The sequence below is a fragment of the Hypomesus nipponensis genome, chromosome 22 (assembly GCF_054491055.1).
Source record: "Hypomesus nipponensis isolate SF chromosome 22, ASM5449105v1, whole genome shotgun sequence".
NCBI lineage: Eukaryota > Metazoa > Chordata > Actinopteri > Osmeriformes > Osmeridae > Hypomesus > Hypomesus nipponensis.
The window spans coordinates 4,623,078-4,646,198 of record NC_140382.1 but is presented as its reverse complement, the minus strand read 5'-3'; the positions used below and the strand labels follow the sequence as shown (position 1 = coordinate 4,646,198).

The following is a 23,121-nucleotide window of genomic DNA, read 5'->3' as shown; positions in this document are numbered from 1 at the left end:
GAGAGACAGGGAGACAGAGAAAGACAGAGAAAGACAGAGGCAGAGAAAGACAGAGGCAGAGAGAGAGAGAGAGAAAGACAGAGGCAGAGAGAGAGAGAGAGAGAGAGAGAGAGAGAGAGAGAGAGAGAGAGAGAGAGAGAGAGAGAGAGAGAGAGAGAACAAGATTAAGTGATGGAAACATACAATAATTTCAATTTTGAAGTTTTAGTTCATTATTACAAACAAGAAATCATATCAAAATATAAAAATGTGTTGTGAGGTTAACAAGACACAGTTACAATGAACAGTTCTGCAGGTACAAGACACAAGGTACAGTTCTGTAGACACATGCTTCTTGGAATAAAATGGTTGTTGTTTGGGATTAAAGACAGTGCATGAGTAGTCAGGTCACTTAGGCTTTTGAACCAATTAAAATACAAGGATTATTTGAGCAAGAATGGTTCATTCAAGACGGAACAACTGCTAATATTAAACCTCCATTCCATCATTCAGGATTAATGAAGACACACCCATGCCGTTGACCCAGGGAGAAACACATACAGACGGACCAACCACAATCACATGTCAAACGTCTGCAAAGCCGACAGCCAATCCGGGCGGCTGGTATTAGTGCGTCACACAGAGAGGGGCGGTGCCCCGACCTCGTGAACCAATCCCATCGTTTCCTACCTGCGGGCGTCTCACAGCGCTTCTCAAAGGTGGGCAGCTTGGCTATGAAGCCATCGTCCTCTACGGCGGCCATAACAGAAGCGGCCAGACAGAGACAAGACACCACAAGACCCACAGAGAGTCAAAATGAGGTGACACGATGCCAGGTGGGAGATCAGAGGAGGACACGCACAGCCAAGAGTCACCCCAAACACTGAGACTAGCATCCTCCTCCAGCCCTCCTTCGATCACACACACACACACACACACACACACTGGTCACAATGCAAGAGCTACCAAGGACAAAGCGCCGCGGGGGCGTCGTGTGACACACAAACTCTGGAGGAGGAGGAGTGAGCGGTCTACGCGTTGCAGGTGGAGGACAGGAAGTTAGGGTGGAGGAAGTCGCGTGGAAGGAAGGAAGGAAGGGGAGAAGGAGAGAAGGGAGGGGGGAAGGAAGACTCACTCTGACTGAGGAGGAGGAAGGGAGAGAGGGAGAGGAGAAGCTCCGGCCCTGGAGAGGAGGACGAGGCAGCGTGGGCACGCTCCGGCCCTAGCAGGAGGAGGAGAAGGGAGGGAGAAGGGGAAGAACGGAATCGCAGACACACCATTAAAAGGAAGAAAGACAGAACGAGGAAGGAGAGAGGACTGCAGCGTCCTGGGGGGGGGGGGGGGGGCGGGGGCGTGTCCTTACCCACTGTGGGCGTGTTGCTGGCGCTCAGAGAGGCGTTGGAGGACAGAGAGGAGGAGCTCTCTGCCCGGGCCAGCGGTGCCGGAGGCGGGCTGGCGTTGGACGTCGCCGCCTTGGGCGGGCTAAACGGCCGCACCTGATTGGTCAACACAACAACATAAACAAAAGGGGCGGATGGATCGGATGAGTGAATCAGTTGTCAGCGGACCGACAGCCCATCTTGTAAAGGCATTTCACGCCGGCGTGAAAGAGGAAGCTCTTGCCCAATGGGTTGATAAGGCCACCCGGCACATGTAGTGCACGATTAGCAGTGTCGTGTGACACATATACACGTTTACTTGGATCGCAGTGCCGAGATCAGGTGGATACTCACAATCTCATTGATGCCAGTGAGCTTGCTGGTGGGCAGCTTGGGCCTGGAGGAGGGTCGAGGGGGGGGCACCAGGGCTCCGGCAGCCAGGGGGGTGGTGGGCCGGTTGGGGACAGGCACTGTGGGGAGGGGCGGGCGGATCAGTCACAGGGGAACAGCAGCACAGCGGCACGGGCACAAGGAGCCATTTGAATGGAGTCGAAGCAGAGGCAGCAGGGAAAAGATGGCCGGCCGTACACGCTATAGTGAGGAGGTGTTCCTCGATGCCCTATGACATGGCACATCACTTTAACCTGCCGACTGCTCAAAGAATTGCTGAGTCACTGCACTCAGAGTCATTCCGACAAACAAAACCCCAAAAAAACATGCATTAACACTTCAAACATGCGCAAATGGAAAACGGTATTCAAAAGAAATATAACAAAAATTAGGAAATATTGTGGGTAAGTTTACCCAGGATATTGAAATAAACACCAAAATAAACAAAACAATTATTCAACCATAACAGAAATTGTGCAAAAGTAAAAGCTTGACAGAAAAAAACAAGATTTTAAAATAAAATAAAATCATATATAAAATAGAAATAAACAACTTCCTAATAGGCAAACATTGCAAGTGCAGCAACGCCCATGCTGCTTGTTACCGTTGGCGATCTGGCTGATTGTAGCTGCTGCCAGTGGAGCGTAGATATCCTGGTCACCGGTGGTGCTGTTTGGCTCCCCTAGCCTAACCTTTGCCCCACTGCCCAGAGACACCCTGTTGTAGGGGTCGGCGGGGTCGTCAGAGAAGAAGCGGGGGGGCCTCCCCGTGGGAGGAAAGGTGGGGGGGATGGACTGGGGCCGGGGGGGCTCCCTCGCCCCCCCACCGCTAATGGTCTGGCGGCGCAACGGCACAAAGTCATCGTTGAAGGCGATCCACTGGCTCTTGGACCAGGAGGGGGAGCAGAAGGCGTCGGCACTCTGAGGCTGCGTGGCTGTGGCCCGGGTTGGGACTAGCGCTGGGCTCTGGGAGGGTTCCAGGGGCTCCACGGGCCTGCTGAGGGGGGCGCTATGGGCCCTGGTTGGGATGGGCCTCAGCCCCCGGAAGGGTTCATCCAGGGAGTCCCAGGGAGAGGTGGAGGTGGCCGAGGATTGGAGGGGAGAGACACCAATTTGGGGCTGCTGCTGCAGGCTTTCAGCAATGTGGGGGGAGAGCTCTTGCTCTGACACCACCTCAGCTGGAGGGGGCGCTGGAGAGGCCAGAGCAGTGATAAGCACACAACAGAGAGGAAGACTAAGTACATCATTAGCAATGTCACCATGACTAAACAGAAAGGTAATCTGATACAAAGATAAACACTTGAACTTTAAGCATAATGATATCCATAAACATAATGATATCCATAAACACAAAACATATTTAACACCTCACTAAATCAGTTACTTGCTGAAATTAAAATGCCATTTCCTCGTTGTAAAATCAAAGTTAACCTCAACAATTACCTATAAAAAGGCGGAGACTTCTGTTACACAGTATAATGGTTTAAACGTAATGGATGCAAATAGATGCAATTTTGCTTCGAGAAAGGTGTTAAATCGTTCACTTATTCCAATGCAATCTCAAGGCAATATTAGGCAACCCCTGCTCCTGGTCAGGCCAAGAATACCAGACATATTTGAGGCTAAAGCCAGTCAGTAATAAATGTGCATTACTTCCGTCTGAGAGGACCCTTGATTCAGAGGTAGACACACACACACACACACGCATGCATGAATGCACACACACTCTCTCTCATTTTTGGGGTTTTCAGTCCCACACAAAGTTAGACTACTGCACTCACATACTGAACCAAGCACTGTGCATCCCACAAATCGACATAAGAAGCATGAACACAAATAAAAACGATTACAACACGGCCAGCATGTGAACAGTGAATGCCAAACGTTGAAATGAAAGAAAAAGGAAGGAAAGAAAACACGAGGAAGACCAAATATAGGTCACGGTGACTTTGATACAAAAGAGGCGAGGCGCACCCTCTTTACCTGGCTCCTCTGGCTGAAAGACATCTAAGTCCTTCAGGTGGAGGGACGGAGAAGGAGGACTGGGGAAGAAAGGGAAGCAAGGTCTGGCGAAAAGCGCGCGGGGGGGGGGGGGGGGCGAAAGAGAGGAAAGCAGGGTCAACACAAAACGAGACAAATAAACAAAAACAAAAAATACTTCAGACCAAATAGAAAAACATCCCCAGATGAAGGCCAGCCTCGGAAAAAGACCCTCGAATAACCTAATCTGTAATCTTTTCTTTCACACCTCTCGCAAGAAAAGCGTCCAGCAGATTAATGTTGTGGAGTGTTGAGGCTGGGCCTGTTGAGAAGTGTTGTGTGTGTGTGTGTGTGTGTTCGGCACTGGTAATACCTGCCTCCATTGTACACACAGAGACTTAGCAGGTCAGATGCAGGTTCTAAGTCCTCTAGCTGCATCTTAACTAGGGCACTTTAACGCTGCTCTTTTGACTGGTAATCCCAGACCTCTGACAGTAACAAGACAGTGTTTGACAACAGACGTGCCAGTGGGCCTTACGTACGGCCCTTTGACCTCAACTAGGTGCCAATTACCAGTGGATTAAGATTAGCCGAGCCAAAGGGTCACGGCTAACGTCAGCCTGTTTAATCACCGGCGATGCACACACAGTGCTCCCCGCCCTGCCCTGCCCCCCCTCCACCAAACTGAACTTCAACACTATAAACGTTCACCCACATGTGTTTATGGCCTGGATGGAGATAAAGGGAGTGAAGGAAAGAGAGGGTGAGAGAAGGGGGGGGGGGAGTGTAAAATACAGATTAAAAAAGAGAAAAAAAGAAAAGAAAAATCCACCATGACATACAAGGGCAGTTGAATGAAACTGTACATTACAATATAAACAGACAAACTCAAAAATAAAACTAAAAAAGCTCAATGAATCCCAATGTTGAAACATTCATGAAATGTTTGATTCGAGTCTGGTTCCGGGAATACTTCTGCTGTGTAAACTGGGTTAAATGGATCAGAACCAGACTGCAGAACGAGATAAAAATGGCTACCAGTCTAACTCCCTAAAGTGGAGTGTAGGGTTCACTGCAGCGGTCACCGGCCCCATCTGAGAGAGTAGACTTCCAACTGACTGGTCAGGAGGAAGAGAGAGAGACACCGGGGAGAAAGGGAGAGAGAGAGAGAGGGACCGGAAGGGGGTGGGGGAGAGAGAAAGAGCACGTTACCTGCAGATGAGGCGACAGAGGGGGAGGAGCCGGCTCCAGGGGAGGGGCCAAACGGATCCAGCGACAGCAGGTCACTGTTGGTCAGTCTGCTGCTGAGATAGAGAGTGACAGGGAGAGAGAGAGAGAGACAAGGGATGAAATAGAAGGCTACTCTGATACAAACAAAGTCATTGTGGCATATGAACGAGGCAGCAGGATTCTGTCTGCCGTGAGACAGGGGGATTGTCCTCCTCTACTTACTCATTATAAGATGTTGGCATCCGGGTCTTTCCTGGCTCATCACCTGGACCAGAGTAGAGAACACACTAATTAAACCCTGTATACACACACACACACACGCACGCACACACGTTTGCACGCACTCGCACACGCAGGACCGTTCACACGTCCGCACACACTCCCAGCCGACACATCCTCTCAGGTGGAGGTTCACTCCCAGCAGACACATCCTCTCAGGTGGAGGTTCACTCTCAGCAGACACATCCTCTCAGGTGGAGGTTCACTCTCAGCAGACACATCCTCTCAGGTGGAGGTTCACTCAGCAGACACATGCTCTCAGGTGGAGGTTCACTCTCAGCAGACACATCCTCTCAGGTGGAGGTTCACTCTCAGCAGACACATCCTCTCAGGTGGAGGTTCACTCTCAGCAGACACATCCTCTCAGGTGGAGGTTCACTCCCAGCAGACACATCCTCTCAGGTGGAGGTTCACTCAGCAGACACATCCTCTCAGGTGGAGGTTCACTCTCAGCAGACACATCCTCTCAGGTGGAGGTTCACTCCCAGCAGACACATCCTCTCAGGTGGAGGTTCACTCTCAGCAGACACATCCTCTCAGGTGGAGGTTCACTCAGCAGACACATGCTCTCAGGTGGAGGTTCACTCAGCAGACACATCCTCTCAGGTGGAGGTTCACTCTCAGCAGACACATCCTCTCAGGTGGAGGTTCACTCCCAGCAGACACATCCTCTCAGGTGGAGGTTCACTCTCAGCAGACACATCCTCTCAGGTGGAGGTTCACTCTCAGCAGACACATCCTCTCAGGTGGAGGTTCACTCAGCAGACACATCCTCTCAGGTGGAGGTTCACTCTCAGCAGACACATCCTCTCAGGTGGAGGTTCACTCCCAGCCATCCAGGCACACACGTGTGGGTCCAGCTCTGGGAGTCGAGATTGGGTTACAGAACAGGTGCTAATCCTGGAAATCACACCATCCCTATTCATGATTCAAACCAAGGATTCTGTGAATTAGTTTTCCAAGAGCTCTACCAAGACCCCCCAGCCCCTTCCCCCGGCCCCTTCCCCCGGCCCCTTCCCCGGCTGCCTCGCGGCGTGGTGTCAGGGTGGGTTATCTGTGCTGCCATGGTGCCAGTGCTGCTAGCATCGAGGCTCTGCGTTAGCTTGCTGTAGGTTAGCGGGTGTTAGTACGCTCTGTGTGTGTTTGTGTGTATGTGTGTGTGTGAGCGCACAGGGAGCTGTGCCAGGGCTTACGGCCTGGGCTGAGGTGAGGCCGTAGCACAGGGAGTGAGTGTGTGTTGTGTGTGTGTGTGTGTGTGTGTGTGTGTGTGGGAGAGAGAGAGTGCGGGGGCTAGTGCAGGGTCAGACTGACTGACAGACAGGGAGCTACTCACCTGGTACCTGAGCCTTAGCGACTGAGCCTATTCTGCGGGGGGCGAACCCTGCTGACCCTTCCGAACCCATGTAGAACACACAACTATCAATCTCAACTCAGCCTATAATGTTGTATCAATGTCAACTCTACCCATTACTTTGAATAAAAGTGTCAATATATACTAAATGCTGAGTGAATACATTTTTACTGTTATAACTGAATTCTGAATATAGACTGTACTGGTCAATATAAACTCAGCTGACCAATAAGTTCCTATCAGTTTGTAAACTCAATATCAATCAATATCTTTTTTTTCATAGTCATTGGATACACTTTTCGGGTTCATTTGAAGAGATAGTTATGGTAAATACTGTCCATACAAGGTGTGATTTGGTGTATTTCTGTCTAATGTCTTTGACAGCCTGGGATGTTTATCAGGCTCTTTAGCAGAAATGAAACTTCATTTCAGTAAACCCAGCCAAAACGCATGGGGGAAAAAGAAAAAGCTAAACATGGTCGACATGCAAAATAAAAACAGGCAATTAAGCAATTAATCTTACTTATAGCTTATAAGATGACATGTCTACATACGCAAACATGGAAAAAAATCAAAATAAATAAATAAAAGTAGCCGAGTTTGGCTCTCGTTCGGGCCGTGTTGATTTTGGCGAGAATGCAAAAATGAACTTCTTCAAAAAGCAACCCGAGCATTAGAGAGAAAAAAAAAACGAAGCAATGAAGACATCTAAATGGTAGCTCCTTTTAGAGTCACACAGATATAGTGCAAATACAGCACACACGAGCGCGCCCACGCACACACACACACACACACACACACACACAGAGACAAGGAAAATACTCACTGGATTGATTCCTCCGAATCTGACTCTGAAAACACAAACAGACATGAATTAGTTCCAGCGGACACACACATGGGACAAGCTGTGAACTTCCTTGCTCCCCAGAAACACAGCCCCTTCACATGTCCACACTGTGGAGAGGCTGAGAGCACAGTCAGTTTGTCTACCATTCAACCAGATGAGCTGTATGACCACTCGAACAGCGACAACGAGCTATGTTTAACTATGTGTACTGACAGCACGAGGGGCATAAAAAAAAAAACTGATGTTTTGAAACGATGTTGAGAACGATATTATTAACTGTTCCCCGAGGGGAGGGTGCATTTTACACTTCAGAGTTTAAGAGACAGTAAATCATACTGTTCTCAGACTGTTCTCAGAGACACTCTCTCTTTTTCTCTCTTTCTCTTTCACACACCAACACACACACACACACACACCAGGCGTTAAACCTAGGGTGAAACATTCAGCAATACAAGACCTTTCCCCCTCCCCTCCCCTCCCCTCCACACGGCGATGAATCAGGCCCAACAGAGAGAGGGACCCGGATGCTTCCACGAGCTCCCTACCAGAGCCCGCTGAGGACATCAATCTGACGCGGCACACAGGGCTCACACGACACACGCACTCCTGTGTGTCCGACCCCATGGACACACAGAACATCTGTCTCAGTAACGTTTTTACTCACACAAAGGGGAGAAAGGGAAGGGGAGAGAGAGAGAGATAGAGAGAGATAGACAGAGATAGAGAGGAAGAACGAGAGAAAAGTAGGAAAGAAGAGTAAAAAGTAAGAAGAGCGTAGGAGGGAGAGAGAGAGAAAAATATTTTCTTTTTTTTCTTCTTTTTTTAAAGTAAATAAAATAAGAATTCGAAAGGGGAGGAAAAAGAGAACTGGACGGAAGGAGCAGGCAGGAGAGCTGCTGGGGAAGGTGGTTGAAGCGTCGGGCCGCCGCGGAGCAGGGAGGGCCACGGTTTAGTCCCCACAGGCACTGAGCGGCAAATGGGTTCAATTACGGCTCTCCTCTGGCCCACACACACCCGACTTCCACCGGCGTTTCAATAAAGCACCGCCACACAGGGGAACGAGCAGGAGCAGGCGGGAAGAGACGGAGAAAAAGAAAAACCAGAAGGAAAGAAAGGAGGAGGGGGAGAGAAGAGAGGCATGCGTTCAATAATTCACCCCAGATGACGCAACCTTCGTCATCACCTACATTTTTTAAGTCAGGAACATTTAGCCCAGAACTTTTCTGTCAACATGAAAGTGGAAACAACAGGAAAATACTTTAAAAAGACGTGAATGAGTGGGGTGCCGGGTGAAGAAAAACATTGGGGATGGAATATTCTGGTTTTCAAATGATAATAGAACTCAAGAAGACAAACAACTTTTTGTGTTTTCTTTTGTAGTTTTGGACGAGGAAATATTTGAGAGGTTAAGTTGTGTCGTCTACCAAAAACTCATTTGTAATGCACAGAATGAGAGGTTCAGGCCCTGGAAAAGCCAAACATTGTTTTTCCTGTAGATACTTTCTGAAACGATTCAACAAAAATTAAATAAATTCAGTGTCAGTAAACCCTGGACTACTTGCCAAGGTTGATTCATTTGGTTTAAAACAAATAGTTAGCTTATTCAAAACATATCTGTAAAAAACATTACCGAACACTCCATCAAATCTAATGGTTGACTTAGCCCATAAAGTGTGCATAAATACTTGTACACAAGTCATGTCCAAACCCTGAGGTCGCATCGTATAAAACATGAGAGGAAGAATGAAGAAGAAAGAGTTAGAGAGAGGCAGAGAGAGGCAGAGAGAGGCAGAGAGAGGCAGAGAGAGGCAGAGAGAGAGAGAAAGAGAGAGAGAAATAATAGTTTGAAACAAGGCTGATTAAAACAATGAAAGTAGTGGAGAAGTGTGCAGGAAGATAGGATAGAGAGTAAGTGGAAGAGAGTGAGAGAGAGAGAGAGAGAGATAGGAAGAGAGAGGAAAAAAGGCTCGATCGCAAAAGCGACAGTTGTGTCGTGTGCAATAAAGATGGTGGAGTGAAGAGGGAAAAAAAGAGGAGAGGCTCACACAACTGCCGTCTATACACCGAGCGTATGCGACAACAAGTAACATCAGAGCACCCGCCCACCCCCACTCAAAGTGGTTGGAGACGAGGTCGGCTCTGGGCAGAAGGTCAAAGGTCGACTTGGATCCAGCGTGCTGCCGGGCTCTGGTACTCTGCACGCCAAGCCTGGAATAACTCCACAGAGAACAGTGTGTGTAACTGTCTGAATCCCCCTTTCGGAGAAAGAGGACTTAGCAAAACCGAGCTCTTCCCCCCCGGGTATTTAAAGAGACAGCTCCATCTGTACACCTGTCGCACCTTGAAATCTGTTTTCAACCCCCCCCCCCCCCCCCCCCCCGCCAGCTAACAACACGCCGGCGGCTACCTGCGCGGATAATCACGCCTCCCCTCCATACCGTCTCAACGCGCCCGCTTCGGCGTGAAAAACAAATAAACGGGAGACGGCGATGAGGACGCGAGCGCCGCGGGCTCTCGTGGCCGGGCCTCTGTCAACACACAAGCCCGTGCCAGACACCTGGCCAAAGCACACGGAGGTTTCCAGAAGAGCGGTTGAGGAGAGGTGGCGAGGTTTGTCGCTGAGGGAAAGCTGCTGAGCTCTGCCGGTCCTGACGAGGAGGGGATAGGCTGTCTGCTGTTGCCCTCTAGTGTTCCAGGAAAGAGACAAACTGTGGAACTGCTCTGTGGGACTCGAGAAAAGGGGAAAATCGACAGGTGTACGGCGCCACGGTGTGCGTGCGAGTTTGCGAGGTGGGTGTAACGGGGGCGTGCGCGTGCGTACGGGGTTGGGCGTGGGCACGTAGGCGGGCGCGTTTATGGCTGTGTACACGCAAGTGGTGATGTGTATGACTTTGTTTATCTGTGTGTGTGTGTGTGTGTGTTGGGTGTAAATGAGAACACAATGTGTGTGTCCTGTGTGTCCCGTGTGTGTGTGTGTGGGGCACTAACATACCGTGGCGGAGGGCGATAGGCTGATGTTCCCAATGGAGGCCTTGAGCTCGTCGATCGTGGCCCGGCTCTGGATGGTTCCGTTGTTGGGCTGCACCGGCTTGATCTCCACGTGGAACTTCTTGGGCTCGTCCTCGTCCTCGGAGTCACTTGACGAGTAGAAAGAGTTCTCTTTGGCATGTGGACACACGGGGGGGGGGGTGGGGTTAAGGAATCAGAACCGACCGCAGAACACGCTGAAGGCCAGGGGACAATGTGTCTGACAGGTCCACACAGGACCTGACTGTGTTCTCGTTGGGTTTAAGAGGCTTCAGTTGGTTCATGCTGGAATGAAAACCAGAACTTCACCCGTGTTTACGGTTCTCACAAACACAGCCTCGCAAAAGACGCTCGAAAGGAATGAGTTCACTTTTTTTTTTGGTGAAATATTGAACAAAACAAGTCGCCGCGACGCATAACCACCGCTCGTACTGTAGCTGCATAGTCACGTTGCACATTTCTTGTCGAAGACAAATAACGAACTTATTGTGTGAGGCAAAGTGGGTCAAACGGGGCACATGGAAGGATATCATTTTCATTGACCTCGGGCCTGATACAGAAACCGTCTTCGTCAACCTGGGGAACATTCTGGAAGAGAGAGGGAAAAACCTGTCATTCATATAGAACGAGGAGAGAAGTTCACATGTATACTGTGCATGTGTGTGTTGTTTGCTCACAGCGTTTTGGATGTCTATGTTCCCATTGTACCCTGGGGGTGCTCCATTGGCAGCGTTCTGTAGTCAGACAAAAAGGAGAGACAGAGAGGGGGGGGGTAGGGGTAGGGTGGCAAAATACAAGAAGTATGAATTTACTGCAGAGGTACTTAGATCATAGAAACAATTACAGTGTTATCTGAAAACAGAAAACAACTTCAAATGTAAACTCAAACTTCTATGGTTAGAGTACAAACAAAAAAAAGAATCCAAGATGTAAATCTCCACGTAAATGTACTTACAGTAGCTTCAACTTCAGTGGATTCTCTGAGAAAGACAACATAAACAAAATTTAAAAATTCACACAATCATATATTTCATTGTTCTAAGGATATGTATGGCTTTTGGTCTATACATCATAGCAGGAGAGTGGTCAGAGTTCTCAACGCTCTTGTGTTCACTCACGTGGAGTCGGTGTCCTTGTCTTTTCTGCGTCCTGGGATAGCGAAAGTCTTCCTCTTCCTGGGTTTGGCTCCTAACAGCAATGACAAACAATCACCTCACCGTTACCGATTTTTTCCTCAACCCAATGACTCCAGAAATTTCTATTTGACAGTTAGCGACCAATGATCTGTGAATTGGTTATTTTAACAGCGGGCCAAAAAACATGGTGTGTTATGTTATTCATTCATGATCTCCAGATTAGAATGTCTGACTCAAGTTCTATGTCATTTACTGTGTGTGTGTGAGTGTGAGTGTGAGTGTGTGTGTGTGTTACCTTCAGTGGCAATAGCTGTGTTGCACTCCTCAAACTCGATGGGCCCTAAGCAAACAGAACACACTCTTAAAGCAGGTCGAGTCACGTTGAACTGAAAGGGTTAGCGACCCTCTGCTAAGTTATGCACACTCCGTTATTTTGTTGAAGGAAATGAAACCACAGACACACTTCTTTGAGGATGGTGTGGACACATACACACAAGTACAGACATTGAGAGACCCTGGCAGACCCCAGAGGGCACATGGGGTTCATCGCAGAGTCAAGTGTGTGTCTGTTGACTATGAGGAAAAGATTTGAGTCACACACACACACACACACACACACACAAACACAGCAGCTCCCTTTTAATTCTGATAAAATGCCGTCATTTCCCACACGTGCACACACTCAGACATTTACACACAATTTTGAACTCATGCTCACACAACTACACGCACACACAGCTACAAAACGCTGATTCACACACACATACACGCACACTCCCTTGCAGCCATGCATACAATTTTGACAGAACCAACGATGGCGAAGCTTAATGATGATCAAAATGATTAGATTAACATCCGAAAGCAGCCTTAATCAATTCAGACTAATGACCGTGATATCATTCGGATCCTAACCAGCCTCAGATTGTGCCGTGAAGAAAAGGAAAAAAAAGTAATATGCATAAAATGACTAAGAAAAAAAAGAAGAAAGAAAACTCTTGCAAAAAACAACAAAGCTCACGCTTAATTTACTGCTCATCAATTATGCATGCTTAACTCTGAGTCCTAGCACTTGGAATGGCCCGCCGCCAGAAGGTCTCAGAAAACATTTCCAAACGGGTTGTGGCTGAGAGGTTTCATGGCGCACGCACATGACGAAAAACTCGCTCATCCTTAAGACACACAGAAAAACCTCTTCACAGACCCTCTCCCTCTCTCCCTCTCCCTCCCTCTCTCTCTCCCTCTCCCTCTCTCTCGCTCTCTCCCTCTCTCACGCACACTTGCAAAGCCGTGGGAACAACCAGAGGCAACACTTAGGATAAATGTTCGCCTTCAATTACCTCCTCTCGGGATAGTGGTTCTGGCTACGCCGCTCATTCCAACTCCAGCACCATCACACACAGCCATTAGCTGAAGCCACTATACCATCAACTAAACCAGCCATCAGGAATCACATCCAGGGAGAAGGAGCAGACGATTATGGTCAAGTCCCAGCCTCCCAGCAGGTGTGTGACTTATTCAAAAGTCTATTAGAGATTTAAAAACAACCAATTGATCAAATAAATATTTCCCCCCCCCTCTCCCATTAACAATTGATGTTCCTACAAACGGGCCGACAGGGCGTCCTGGCAATGCTGTGACTGCACTGGAAGAGATGGCGAGCATTCTTGGCAGAGAGCAGATCTATGTTCCAAATGCCCTTTAGAGCCTTTCTCTTTTGTATTTGTTTTCTTAGAAGCTAATGCACAATCGGGAGGGATTAGAGAGAGAGAGAGAGAGAGAGATAGAGAGAATGGAAGAGAAAGAATGAAAGAGAGAAAAAAAAAGAGAGAGGAGGGGACGCCTCGAGCGATGTTTTCCGTGGCACCGAAATGTCTTTGACCTGAAAAAAAACAAAGCCAACGATAGTCGACTCAAATGTATACGGCAGCGGACGCGACAGCCTGCACAGGCAGCATCAGTGGTGAGCCGAGCTGAAGCATTGTTGTGGGGGCGGGTGGGGGCTGGGGGGAGGAGGGGTGGGGGCTGGGGGGGAGGACTGAAGCGCAGGGAAGCGGCGAGTCACGAGAGGCCGGCATCACGGCAAGTGTAGTGGATGGAGTGCACCCATGACCCACCGACTCTACTGTGCAAATATTGGGCCTCTTTACCGCCGGCGAACACACACGATTGCCGAGTGTGCGCCCCATTCCAGTCACAACACACACACACCATGCTCAGCCAAGACCATGTTCACAAGAGCCAGCAAGATGGAAAGAGAGAGAGAGAGAGAGAGAGAGAGAGAGAGAGAGAGAGAGAGAGAGAGAGAGAGAGAGAGAGAGAGAGAGAGAGAGAGAGAGAGAGAGAGAGAGAGAGAGAGAGAGAGAGAGAGAGAGAGAGAGAGAGAGAGAGAGAGAGAGAGAGAGAGAGAGAGAGAGAGAGAGAGAGAGAGAGAGAGAGAGAGAGAGAGAGAGAGAAGAAGCCAGAATGAGAGCCAGAGAGCGATGAACAGAATGAGCGGCAATCTTACACCCAACACTCCCTCTAAACCCAACGTGCACTGACGAGAAGCAGCCACATGCACACTGCGACGACGGAACACTTCACATCATCATCATCATCATCATCATCTCTGCGCAACACTCGACCGGGGGTTTTCTCTCACAGATGTGACTCGCTGTGGCTGCCAGACAAGGTCACGCCAGAAACAAAAAGACTAACTGGACCATGACAGATGTCAGAAGGTAAGACCCTGTCGTTGCTCCAGAGTTTAGGAGAGACGCTGTGGCCAGAACGCCAGCCAGGGTGGAGCCCGGGGCTCAAAGGGCAGGGGAGTGCTGCTGACAGCGCGGCCCCACCGTCCGGGACGTGTCGCTCTCACACACTGGGGAGGGTCAGGGCGTAGCGGTCGGGCGTCGGCGCGAACGCGGACGGGCGGAGCGCTGGGAAACGCAGCGGCCGAGGTGGACACGCCACGCGGAGAAGATGTTTCGGTTTCTTCCCCTCTCTCCCTCTCTTTGCTCCTCTCTCCGTCTGTCTGTGTGTGTGTGTGTGTGTGTGTGTGTGTTAGAGAGAGAGAGAGAGAGAGAGAGAGAGAGAGAGAGTGAGAGAGAGAGAGAGAGAAAGAGAGAGTTAGAGAGGGTGTGGGAGAGTAAGAGAGAGAGAGAGAGAGAGAGAGAGAGAGAGAGAGAGAGAGAGAGAGAGAGAGAGAGAGAGAGAGAGAGGAGAGCATGCAGTCACGCATGAAAGCAGGAAGCTCTTTTAAATTGCATATGCTTCACATGGCGCTGGGAGCGGAGCGGAGTGGAAGAGGGGCGGGGCCATGTTGCGTGTCTGGCTCTCTGCCAGTTGACAGCTCAGCTGGATATCGGTGAACACTCGGTGCTAACTCCCCCCCCCCCCCCTCCCTCCCCCCAAAACCCACACCCCCGGTGTCACTGTTTCCGTGGTAGAACGTTTATTCAAGCTCTCTCTCTCTTTTTCACCCTCTACCTCCCTCCGTTGCCCTCTCTCTCCCTCGCCCTCTCTCTCCCTCCCCCCCTCTCTCCCTCCCCCTCTCCCCCTCCATCTCTCTCTCCCTCCCTCCCTCCCTCTCTCACCCTCCCTCTCCATCCCTTTCCCTCTATCTCCCTCTCCAGCCATCAGAGTGGTAGTGTCATCATAGGGACGTCTGGGTTATTGTTCTGACGTGGCGGAGGTCACAGCGCGACCTCTTCTGAACAGCTGGACAGGAGGAGGAATTCTCAAACTGTTTTTAGCCCCAATTAATTTGGCTGTCAAAACATATGCAAGCCCTTGCACTGTGTCTGGACAGAAGGGTGAGCGTGTGTATGCGCGCACACTCACATACACACACACACGTACAGCCCTCTGACTGCAAAACCTGAAGTAATGTGGCTCAAAAGTAGTCTGACCAATGTACACTGGGGCTCAGGATACACTATAGTCCAGGCCACACCAGATGGCTGAATTAAGAGAACACGTACAACATGTGTGTGTATGTGTGAGTGTGAGTGTGAGTGTGAGTGTGAGTGTGAGAGAGAGAGAGAGAGAGAGAGAGAGAGAGAGAGAGAGAGAGAGAGAGAGAGAGTTGGAGATTTGCTCCTTGATTACTGTGGCATGGCCAAGTTGACACAAGACTCGTTGTTAGACCCTGACCTCCAGAAGAGGTCTGTTCTGACTGCTTAGCCTGGCCCCTCTCCATCCCTCCCCCTGTCACATGCTGGCTGGAATGCAGTGGCCCAGCCCAACCCTCCAGGAGATTACTATGATTGGTTCTGATGGGCCTTGACCAGCTTTAATTGGCCCTCTCCATACCATCCCCCTCAAACTCACGAGCCTGACATAGGGACACAGTCTCGAGGACTTGGTACTGTCCTCACTTCCCTCTGGGAACTGATCCAGGGCCAGCCTTCCGAGTTACAGGTAGTCACACGCACACACGTCCATAAGCAGCTCGCTTCATCCCTCTCACAGTCTGTGTGTGCTTCTCTCACCTGGCCTCTCCTTTCCTGTTCCTTTGCTCTCCGCCAGTTTCTGTATCAAACTCTCCACCGACGTGTTCTCCATGTTCCTTAGAAACTCTGTGTGATCCTGGAAAAAGTGAGTGAGAGAGAGACAGAGAGACACAGAGAGAGAGAGAGAAACACAGAGAGAGAGACAGAGAGACAGAGAGAGAGACACAGAGAGACAGAGAGAGAAAGACAGAGAGAGAGAGACACACAATGAGAGAGAGAGAGAGACAAAGAGAGAGAGACAGAGAGACACAGAGAGAGAGACAGAGAGAGAGAGACAGAGAGACAGAGAGAGAGAGAGAGAGAGAGACAGAAAAGGGGCAATGAGTGACAGTTTGTATCCCCAAGTCGTTTGTTTGTACCCGCAGGAGGGCTGACAAACACAATACGCAAACATAACTCCTCTCCAAACACTGCATTACCCACAACTCACTGCGCCGCCCGGGTGCCTGTCATGCCCGCGGCCGTGGTTTTTACCACGGCTTCTCTGTGTCAGCGTCCGTGGCCTGGGGAGAGCGTCTTCCATAATAAATGTAGCTATTGCTTTGTTGTGCTGGTAGTTGTTCTTTGTTGACAGTGTGAGTCTCCTGAGTGTCTTGGGTATCGGAGGAAGGGTGGTGTTTGTTTTGTTTGTTTGTTTTGTGTGTGCTCGCGCGTGTGCGTGTGTGTGTGTGTGGGGGGGGGCTGCGTGAGTATAAGGGAGGGATGAGTAACATGTTCTGACTGTGTGCCATCTCACCAGACGTTCGTGATCCTGTGAGCACAGCAGAAGCCTTCCCGAACGCACACACGCTACCACACAGACGCACAAACGCGTACACACGACAACACACACATATGTGCCCCCCCCCCGCCCCCTGGCCCCTTGGGCGAGGCGGAGTGCATTAGCCCCCTGTTCCCTTGCGAAAGGAGGGGTCTGGTCTGCCGCGGCGGGATAGAACGCTCCCTCCAGCACACGCGATCCGTCAGGTGCTGCTGCCGTGACAACACTGCTGTGTTGTCATCACCTGCGTGCCTAACGCACGCACGCACGCACGCACTAACTCCTCCCTAACCTCCGCAGATTTTTCACACATGCACAGATAGGCAAAGAAAAGAAAAAACGACAGCATATCCGCCTTCAAGGGCATGTCACTGACACGCGCGCCTCACTTTGAAATACAAACAGGGCACGCACACCGACACAAACACACCTGCCCTCCTTTGAGCACCAGTGCCGCGCGCGGCCACGCTTTGTCAGGCACAGCCTCTCGAGGCCGTGTGCCGACAGTGTGGTTTGACGGCCCAAAAACCGCCGCGCTTCTCTCTCCACACTGCTGCGCCCCTCCTTTTCTCCCTCCGTATTCTCTACCTAGCTTTCTCTCTCCCCCCCCTCATCCCTTTGTTTCCGGTCTGTGGTTTCAGAGCTCTACTGCCCCCCCCCCGTACCGGGCGCTCTCACCTCCTCCCCTCTCCCTCATCCCGTGCGGTCTCTAACGACCTCGTCCAGTGCTCTGCCCTCTCTCCTGCTGGGGTGGGTGTGTGTGCTTCATCAGGCTTCCATCCATGCCCATAGAGGTGGTCATGGTTGGGACACGGCCACGCCACGGGCTCACACAGCAGTGAACCACACTCCAGTCCACAGAATTACACTCAGGAGCCAGCCAGCCAGACAGCCAGCCAGCCTGCCTGCCTGCCTGCCTGCCTGCCTGCCTGTCTGCCTGCCTGGCACGGTCGGGGTGCGAGCTAACTTCAACGTGTGCTGCTAAACTGTAGCCCTTTTTACACAGTCTGTTCAAGGTGGGAATCTTCTCAATGCTGTCTGTATAGAAGATACACACACCAAAAAGGGGGGGGGGGGATTGTGGATCTGTGTTAAAGGGAGAGTGGCCACGCCGGGACAACACACACTAGCCAAAGCCAAAGATGAAGTTGCGTTTCGGATCCTGGAACGCCGGCATGCTATCTCAAACCACACCTGGCGGCATTATGACGCCTTTGTTTTGGTTTAGTGTAAACAATAGTGTGGTCTTCTTAATGCAATATAGAGGGATCACTGTCTTCTAAGTGTGTGTGTGTGTGAGTGTGTGTGTGTGTGTGTGACTGTGTTAGTAAGGGATTGTTTGAGAGGATCCCATCAATGATTCATGTGTGATGGGATCATCTATGATGGGACAGTTGAGATGCAGTCCCCCTAAGTGTTGGTATCCATTTGTGTTTGTGTGCGTGTCCATGTGTATGTGTTTTGACATTCTGTGAGTGTCCTTGTTATTTGTTTATCTAAAGTGAACCAGTTGAGTGTGTGTGTGTGTGTGTTTGCATGCATGCATGCCTGGGAGAGTGCGTGTTTGTGGTCTCCCTGATAAAGCAGCATCTCGCACGACTAAGAGTGGACCACGATTTCTCCCCCTTTCCCTTTCCCTTTCCCTTTCCCTTTCCCTTTCCCTTTCCCTTTCCCTTTCCCTTTCCCTTTCCCTTTCCCGGTCCCTCCCTCCCTCCCTCCCTCCCTCCCTCCCTCCCTCCCTCCCTCCCTCCCTCCCTCCCTCCCTCCCTCCCTCCCTCCCTCCCTCCCTCCCTCCCTCCCTCCCTCCCTCCCTCCCTCCCTCCCTCCCTCCCTCCCTCCAATGGTGTTCCCTTGCTTCACACAGCCTGTTCTAAAGGGTATTCATCACGGAATCACAATTACTCGGGCTGTGCTGTAATTTTCCAGCTGTTTGGAAGAGCACTCACCCACCTTCGGGCAGGATGTTAATTAAGCCCAGACAGCAACCGACAGGCAGGCAGGGCCACAGCACTTTGCCGTATCTGCTATCCATTCGCCTTCTTCACACGGAAGCAGATGAGCCGATTGGGGCTCTGGCGCCCCCTCTGGCGACCGCTCGTACTACAGCAGCGAACCGCTCTCTGGGTCGAGAAGGAGATCTTCTGGAATGGCTCACTAATCTGTCAGCCAAACGCCGACTGTTGACTGACAAACATTCAGTATGACCCTTTTCCCCCCCGATTGGGAGAATGCACATTCCAGACATATTTATAGGATGAACTTCATGGGGGAACATGAAGTTTCCCATCCAGAGTGGTCCTCTTTGGTCTGGCGTGTGTGTGTGCTACGACCAGAGAAGACGAGCCAGTACACTCGGCCACTCACAGGCGCAGTCGAAGGCTGGCACGCCGGTAACATGTTGAAAGTGTTTTAGATTGGCTGAGAGGGAGTTTTGATCAGTTTTTAATTGGTTGGTATAAACGGCTGAATGGAAGGCTTCCTGGTTCTCAGTGGAACGATTAGCAAGATCAAAGGCAACGCTAATTGATCTGACGCGCAGTGAACCCAATGAGCACAGCGTCAAGGCAACCAGACACCCCGCCCCGCCCACAGGAATTTGTGTGTGGACGTGTGTGTTTGTATGTGTGTGTGTATGTGTGCATGGATGCGTGTGTGGATGTGTGTGTGTGTGTGACCTCACCACTCCGATCTGCACGTGAGTCTCGTCGACGGACTGCGAGTACGACTGGATGATCTCCTTCATGTGGACAATGTGTCTCTCTTCGATGTCCTGAAATTTCTGAAACAGAGAGCAGAGAGGGGTAAGGGAGGGTAAAAAAGTGAAGGGCCTGACAAACGTCCACATTATTGGGAGTCCCAGATCCAAGTGGTCACACAAACACACACACACACACACAACAAAACTAGGAACGTCCTCCTTCTGCAAACAAACTTCTTCCTGTTTGCGTTGCTCGAACTGGGTGGTCTGGTCAAGGCGCAGCCCCACAACCTGGTACACCCTCCACCCCCACCGCCACCACCGCCACCACCGCCACCACCGCCACCTCCGCCGCCAGCACAAGGTGCCAATTATCTCGGGTGGGCTGTCCCTGGGAGCCGCACGGCGGCCGTGACGGCGTGCTCATCCCGGGGGTTTGGAGCGGCCCGCGTGGGGGGAGCTGGGGGAGCGACACTCTGGTGTTTACTCGCGGCCGGCCCTGGCACCAGGGCGAGCCGGGATAAACCGTGGAGGACGCCTATAAATAATCCTCCAAAGTGGAAAATCACAGCGTGGATGGAGAGAGGGGAGGGATGAGCACTGCCAGACCGCGTAAACACACACACACACACACATTCTCAGAGGCCTAAATGTGCATACGCACACGCCTCCTCTTTCTAATCTTTTCCCATGAAGCACACACACACACACCGAGTGATCCCGCACAGTCAACAAATAGACACACATGTGGGAGACGCACACGTGCAGTGATGTCAGAGAGAGCACATGTGTGGTGTGTTTAGTGCGGATAAGCACATGTGCTGACAGTGAGGTGAACTGCGGTGACGGGGATGAGAGGAAGTGGAACTGCCACATTGCTTCCTCTGGGGGAATAGAACCAGGAAGGCTGGGCTAAGTCAAACCATCCCCTGCCTCCCTTCCTGCCTCCACGCCTTCCTGCTGCCCTGCCTCCACGCCTTCCTGCTGCCCTGCCTCCACTCCTTCCTGCTGCCCTGCCTCCACTCCTTCCTGCTGCCCTGCCTCCACACCTTCCTGCTGCCCTGCCTCCACTCCTTCCTGCTGCCCTTCCTCCACTCCTTCCTGCTGCCCTGCCTCCACACCTTCCTGCTGCCCTGCCTCCACTCCTTCCTGCTGCCCTGCCTCCACACCTTCCTGCTGCCCTGCCTCCACACCTTCTTGCTGCCCTGCCTCCACACCTTTCTGCTGCCCTGCCTCCACACCTTCCTGCCGCCACACCTTCCTGCTGCCCTGCCTCCACGCCTTCCTGCTGCCCTGCCTCCACACCTTCCAGCTGCCCTGCCTCTTTTCCCCCACGCCCCCGTACCTTCCCTGCCTCTAATTATCTCCCGTTCTTCCATTCTTTCTTACCTCCTTCCCGCTCAGCCTCCTTACCTTACCTCCTTGCCTTCCTGGCTCCTTACCTCCTTTCGTCTCCGCTTCCTCACTTTTCTGCCCCCATCGCTCCTGCCCTCCCTGCCCGCCTAGCTCTGTACGTTCGCCGAGCAGCAGGAGGATGTGGAGCCCAAACTCTGTTGATCTGATTTTCATTTGCAGTTGATCTAATCAGCCCTTCAGATGGTTCCAATCAGGACTTTCCACAAAGATGAGGGCAAAAAACACAAGCTGGAGACGATGAGCACGGAACACAGGACACACAACCCAGAATACGGAACACACACACACACACAGTCCCTGTCCCACACACACAGATGCACAAGCCCGCCCTAACGCGTCCCGTGCACACGCCGCGCCACATACGCACTCTCTCCCCCCCACACACACACACACAACGTGCGGTCTTGAAAACATCCACTCAAAACACATTGCATGAATAACACGGCACAGAGACACATACCACAGAGACAGAGCGGGGGGAAAACACACACACACACGCACACACACACGCACACACACACACACGCACGCACAGCAGATACCTGTGCAGTCTCTGCCATCTTCTGTTCAAACTCAGACTTGGCCGTGGCATATTTCTCCACGTAGGATTTGTAGGCCTCGGTGGCCTTCTTGGCCTTCACTCCCGCCTGTGGAACACACACACACACACAGTGTATTTGAGTACATTACACACTCACACACTGTACACACACAACATTACACGACCCGGCACTCTCACAGACTCCACACGGAGAGAGGCTGTGACACGCGAGACACAGAGGCTTTCAAATGATTGGACTGACTTACTGCACCGCGACATCGTGGGCATTCCGTTTCAAGAAAAGATTGGCTCTGCTCGTGTTCTGCATGCGCGTGCCTGCGTGTGTGTGTAGGCCTGTGAGCGTTTGTGACCCCCCCCACCTTGTCGGCGTCTCTCTGGGTGGCCCCCTCCTTGCGGAGGCGTTCGTGCTCCACCGTCTTGGCGTTGTAGTTCTCCTTGGCCTTCTGCAGCGCCTGCGAGGTGGTCTGGATGCTCTGGACCGCCTCCAGCGTGGACGCCACTTCCTCCTTCGTCTGGGCCGACCAATCACAAAGGACGGCGTGGGCGTGAGAGAAGACTACAACCATAGGAAACTTACAACAAACCCCCCCCCCCCCCGTTCGTGGACGGCTTAGACTCGATTCTATGTTCCGGAAGCTTACGGACGTATCCGTGTTGAAAATACGAGGTGTAGACATGTGGGGAGGGAAAGGGATACAGATGAGGTTGTGACGGAGAGACGGTGGTGTTTTTTTTTTTTGTCGTCTCACTGTTCACGCAACGCCACACGTCCAAAGAGCGACGAGTCAGATACTGACAAACATCCCAAAAAACAAAAGGGGGGGGGGGGAAACCATGAGAGGGAAAAGAGAGTATAAGCGAGACGGAGGGAGAGCACAAGTGAGGGCGACAAGGAACAACAGAACACGTGTCGCGCTGACAGCCCCCCCCCACCCACCCCCACCCCCGAACCCAGCTCAGCTCACCTACGGCTAAGTCACAAGCCGTGTTTCGGTGCGTGCCCTCCGCCGCCTCCTGCATGAGACACGAGCCCGTGTTGTGCGAGAGGGCGGGGCGGAGGAAAGAGAGCGAGCCGGAGAGGGTGTGAAACGCAGGGGTCTGCCGCACGACAAGGGGCAGAGCACGGCCGGGGCCCGCGCCGCGCAGACGAGAGGCCCCCCGGGAGGGTTCGCCGCTCAGACAAACTCAGACTCGTGTGCTTTTGCGACCAACGCGGCTCGCAGGCCTCCTCCGGCGCTGCGCCGCTACTCGAGGCCTCGGTCACGTGACGGGGGCTGAGGGGGGTCACTGGGAGAACAGTGACGGAGACAGAGCTAGGGGTAGGGGTTCGGATGTCTCCACTGGAGCTATGGGGAGCTGTCGAGCAGAGACGGGGAGGGAGGACGAGAGAGAGAGACAGAGAGAGAGAGACAGAGAGAGAGACAGAGAGAGAGACAGAGAGAGAGAGAGAGAGAGAGAGAGAGAGAGAGAGAGAGAGAGAGAAAGAGAGAGACAGAGAGAAAGAGAGAGACAGGGAGAGAGACAGAGAGGAGCTTCACCGGGGTGCGAGGCCGTTCTGCGGCTCAACAGCTACACGCTGTGGCTGCTTCGCAGGA

At 51.7% G+C, this 23,121-nt stretch overlaps 1 protein-coding gene across 13 annotated transcripts in view; it reads right to left on the bottom strand.

The window, feature by feature from the left end:
* The window catches only part of fcho2 (FCH and mu domain containing endocytic adaptor 2), a 43,173-nt gene that overhangs the window by 6,493 nt on the left and 13,559 nt on the right, over nt 1-23,121 (bottom strand). For 2 of the 13 annotated variants that reach the window (XR_014740894.1, XM_084686562.1), the window contains exons 5-22: nt 21,886-22,038; nt 21,507-21,611; nt 19,531-19,629; nt 16,070-16,166; nt 11,893-11,937; nt 11,580-11,649; nt 11,417-11,441; nt 11,139-11,195; nt 10,992-11,049; nt 10,427-10,602; nt 7,414-7,438; nt 5,180-5,228; nt 4,940-5,031; nt 2,353-2,937; nt 1,713-1,828; nt 1,343-1,475; nt 1,115-1,201; nt 670-729 (exon numbers count right to left, since the gene is read on the bottom strand). Coding sequence is in view for 11 of the 13 variants with exons in the window: in XM_084686562.1 (XP_084542688.1) it covers nt 670-729; nt 1,115-1,201; nt 1,343-1,475; nt 1,713-1,828; nt 2,353-2,937; nt 4,940-5,031; nt 5,180-5,228; nt 7,414-7,438; nt 10,427-10,602; nt 10,992-11,049; nt 11,139-11,195; nt 11,417-11,441; nt 11,580-11,649; nt 11,893-11,937; nt 16,070-16,166; nt 19,531-19,629; nt 21,507-21,611; nt 21,886-22,038 (2,032 nt within the window). In the remaining 2 variants the exon portion in view is untranslated. The remainder of the gene's footprint in view (nt 1-669; nt 730-1,114; nt 1,202-1,342; nt 1,476-1,712; nt 1,829-2,352; nt 2,938-4,939; nt 5,032-5,179; nt 5,229-7,413; nt 7,439-10,426; nt 10,603-10,991; nt 11,050-11,138; nt 11,196-11,416; nt 11,442-11,579; nt 11,650-11,892; nt 11,938-16,069; nt 16,167-19,530; nt 19,630-21,506; nt 21,612-21,885; nt 22,039-23,121) is intronic. The other 11 variants (XR_014740895.1, XM_084686566.1, XM_084686563.1 and 8 more) reach the window with 10 other exon arrangements.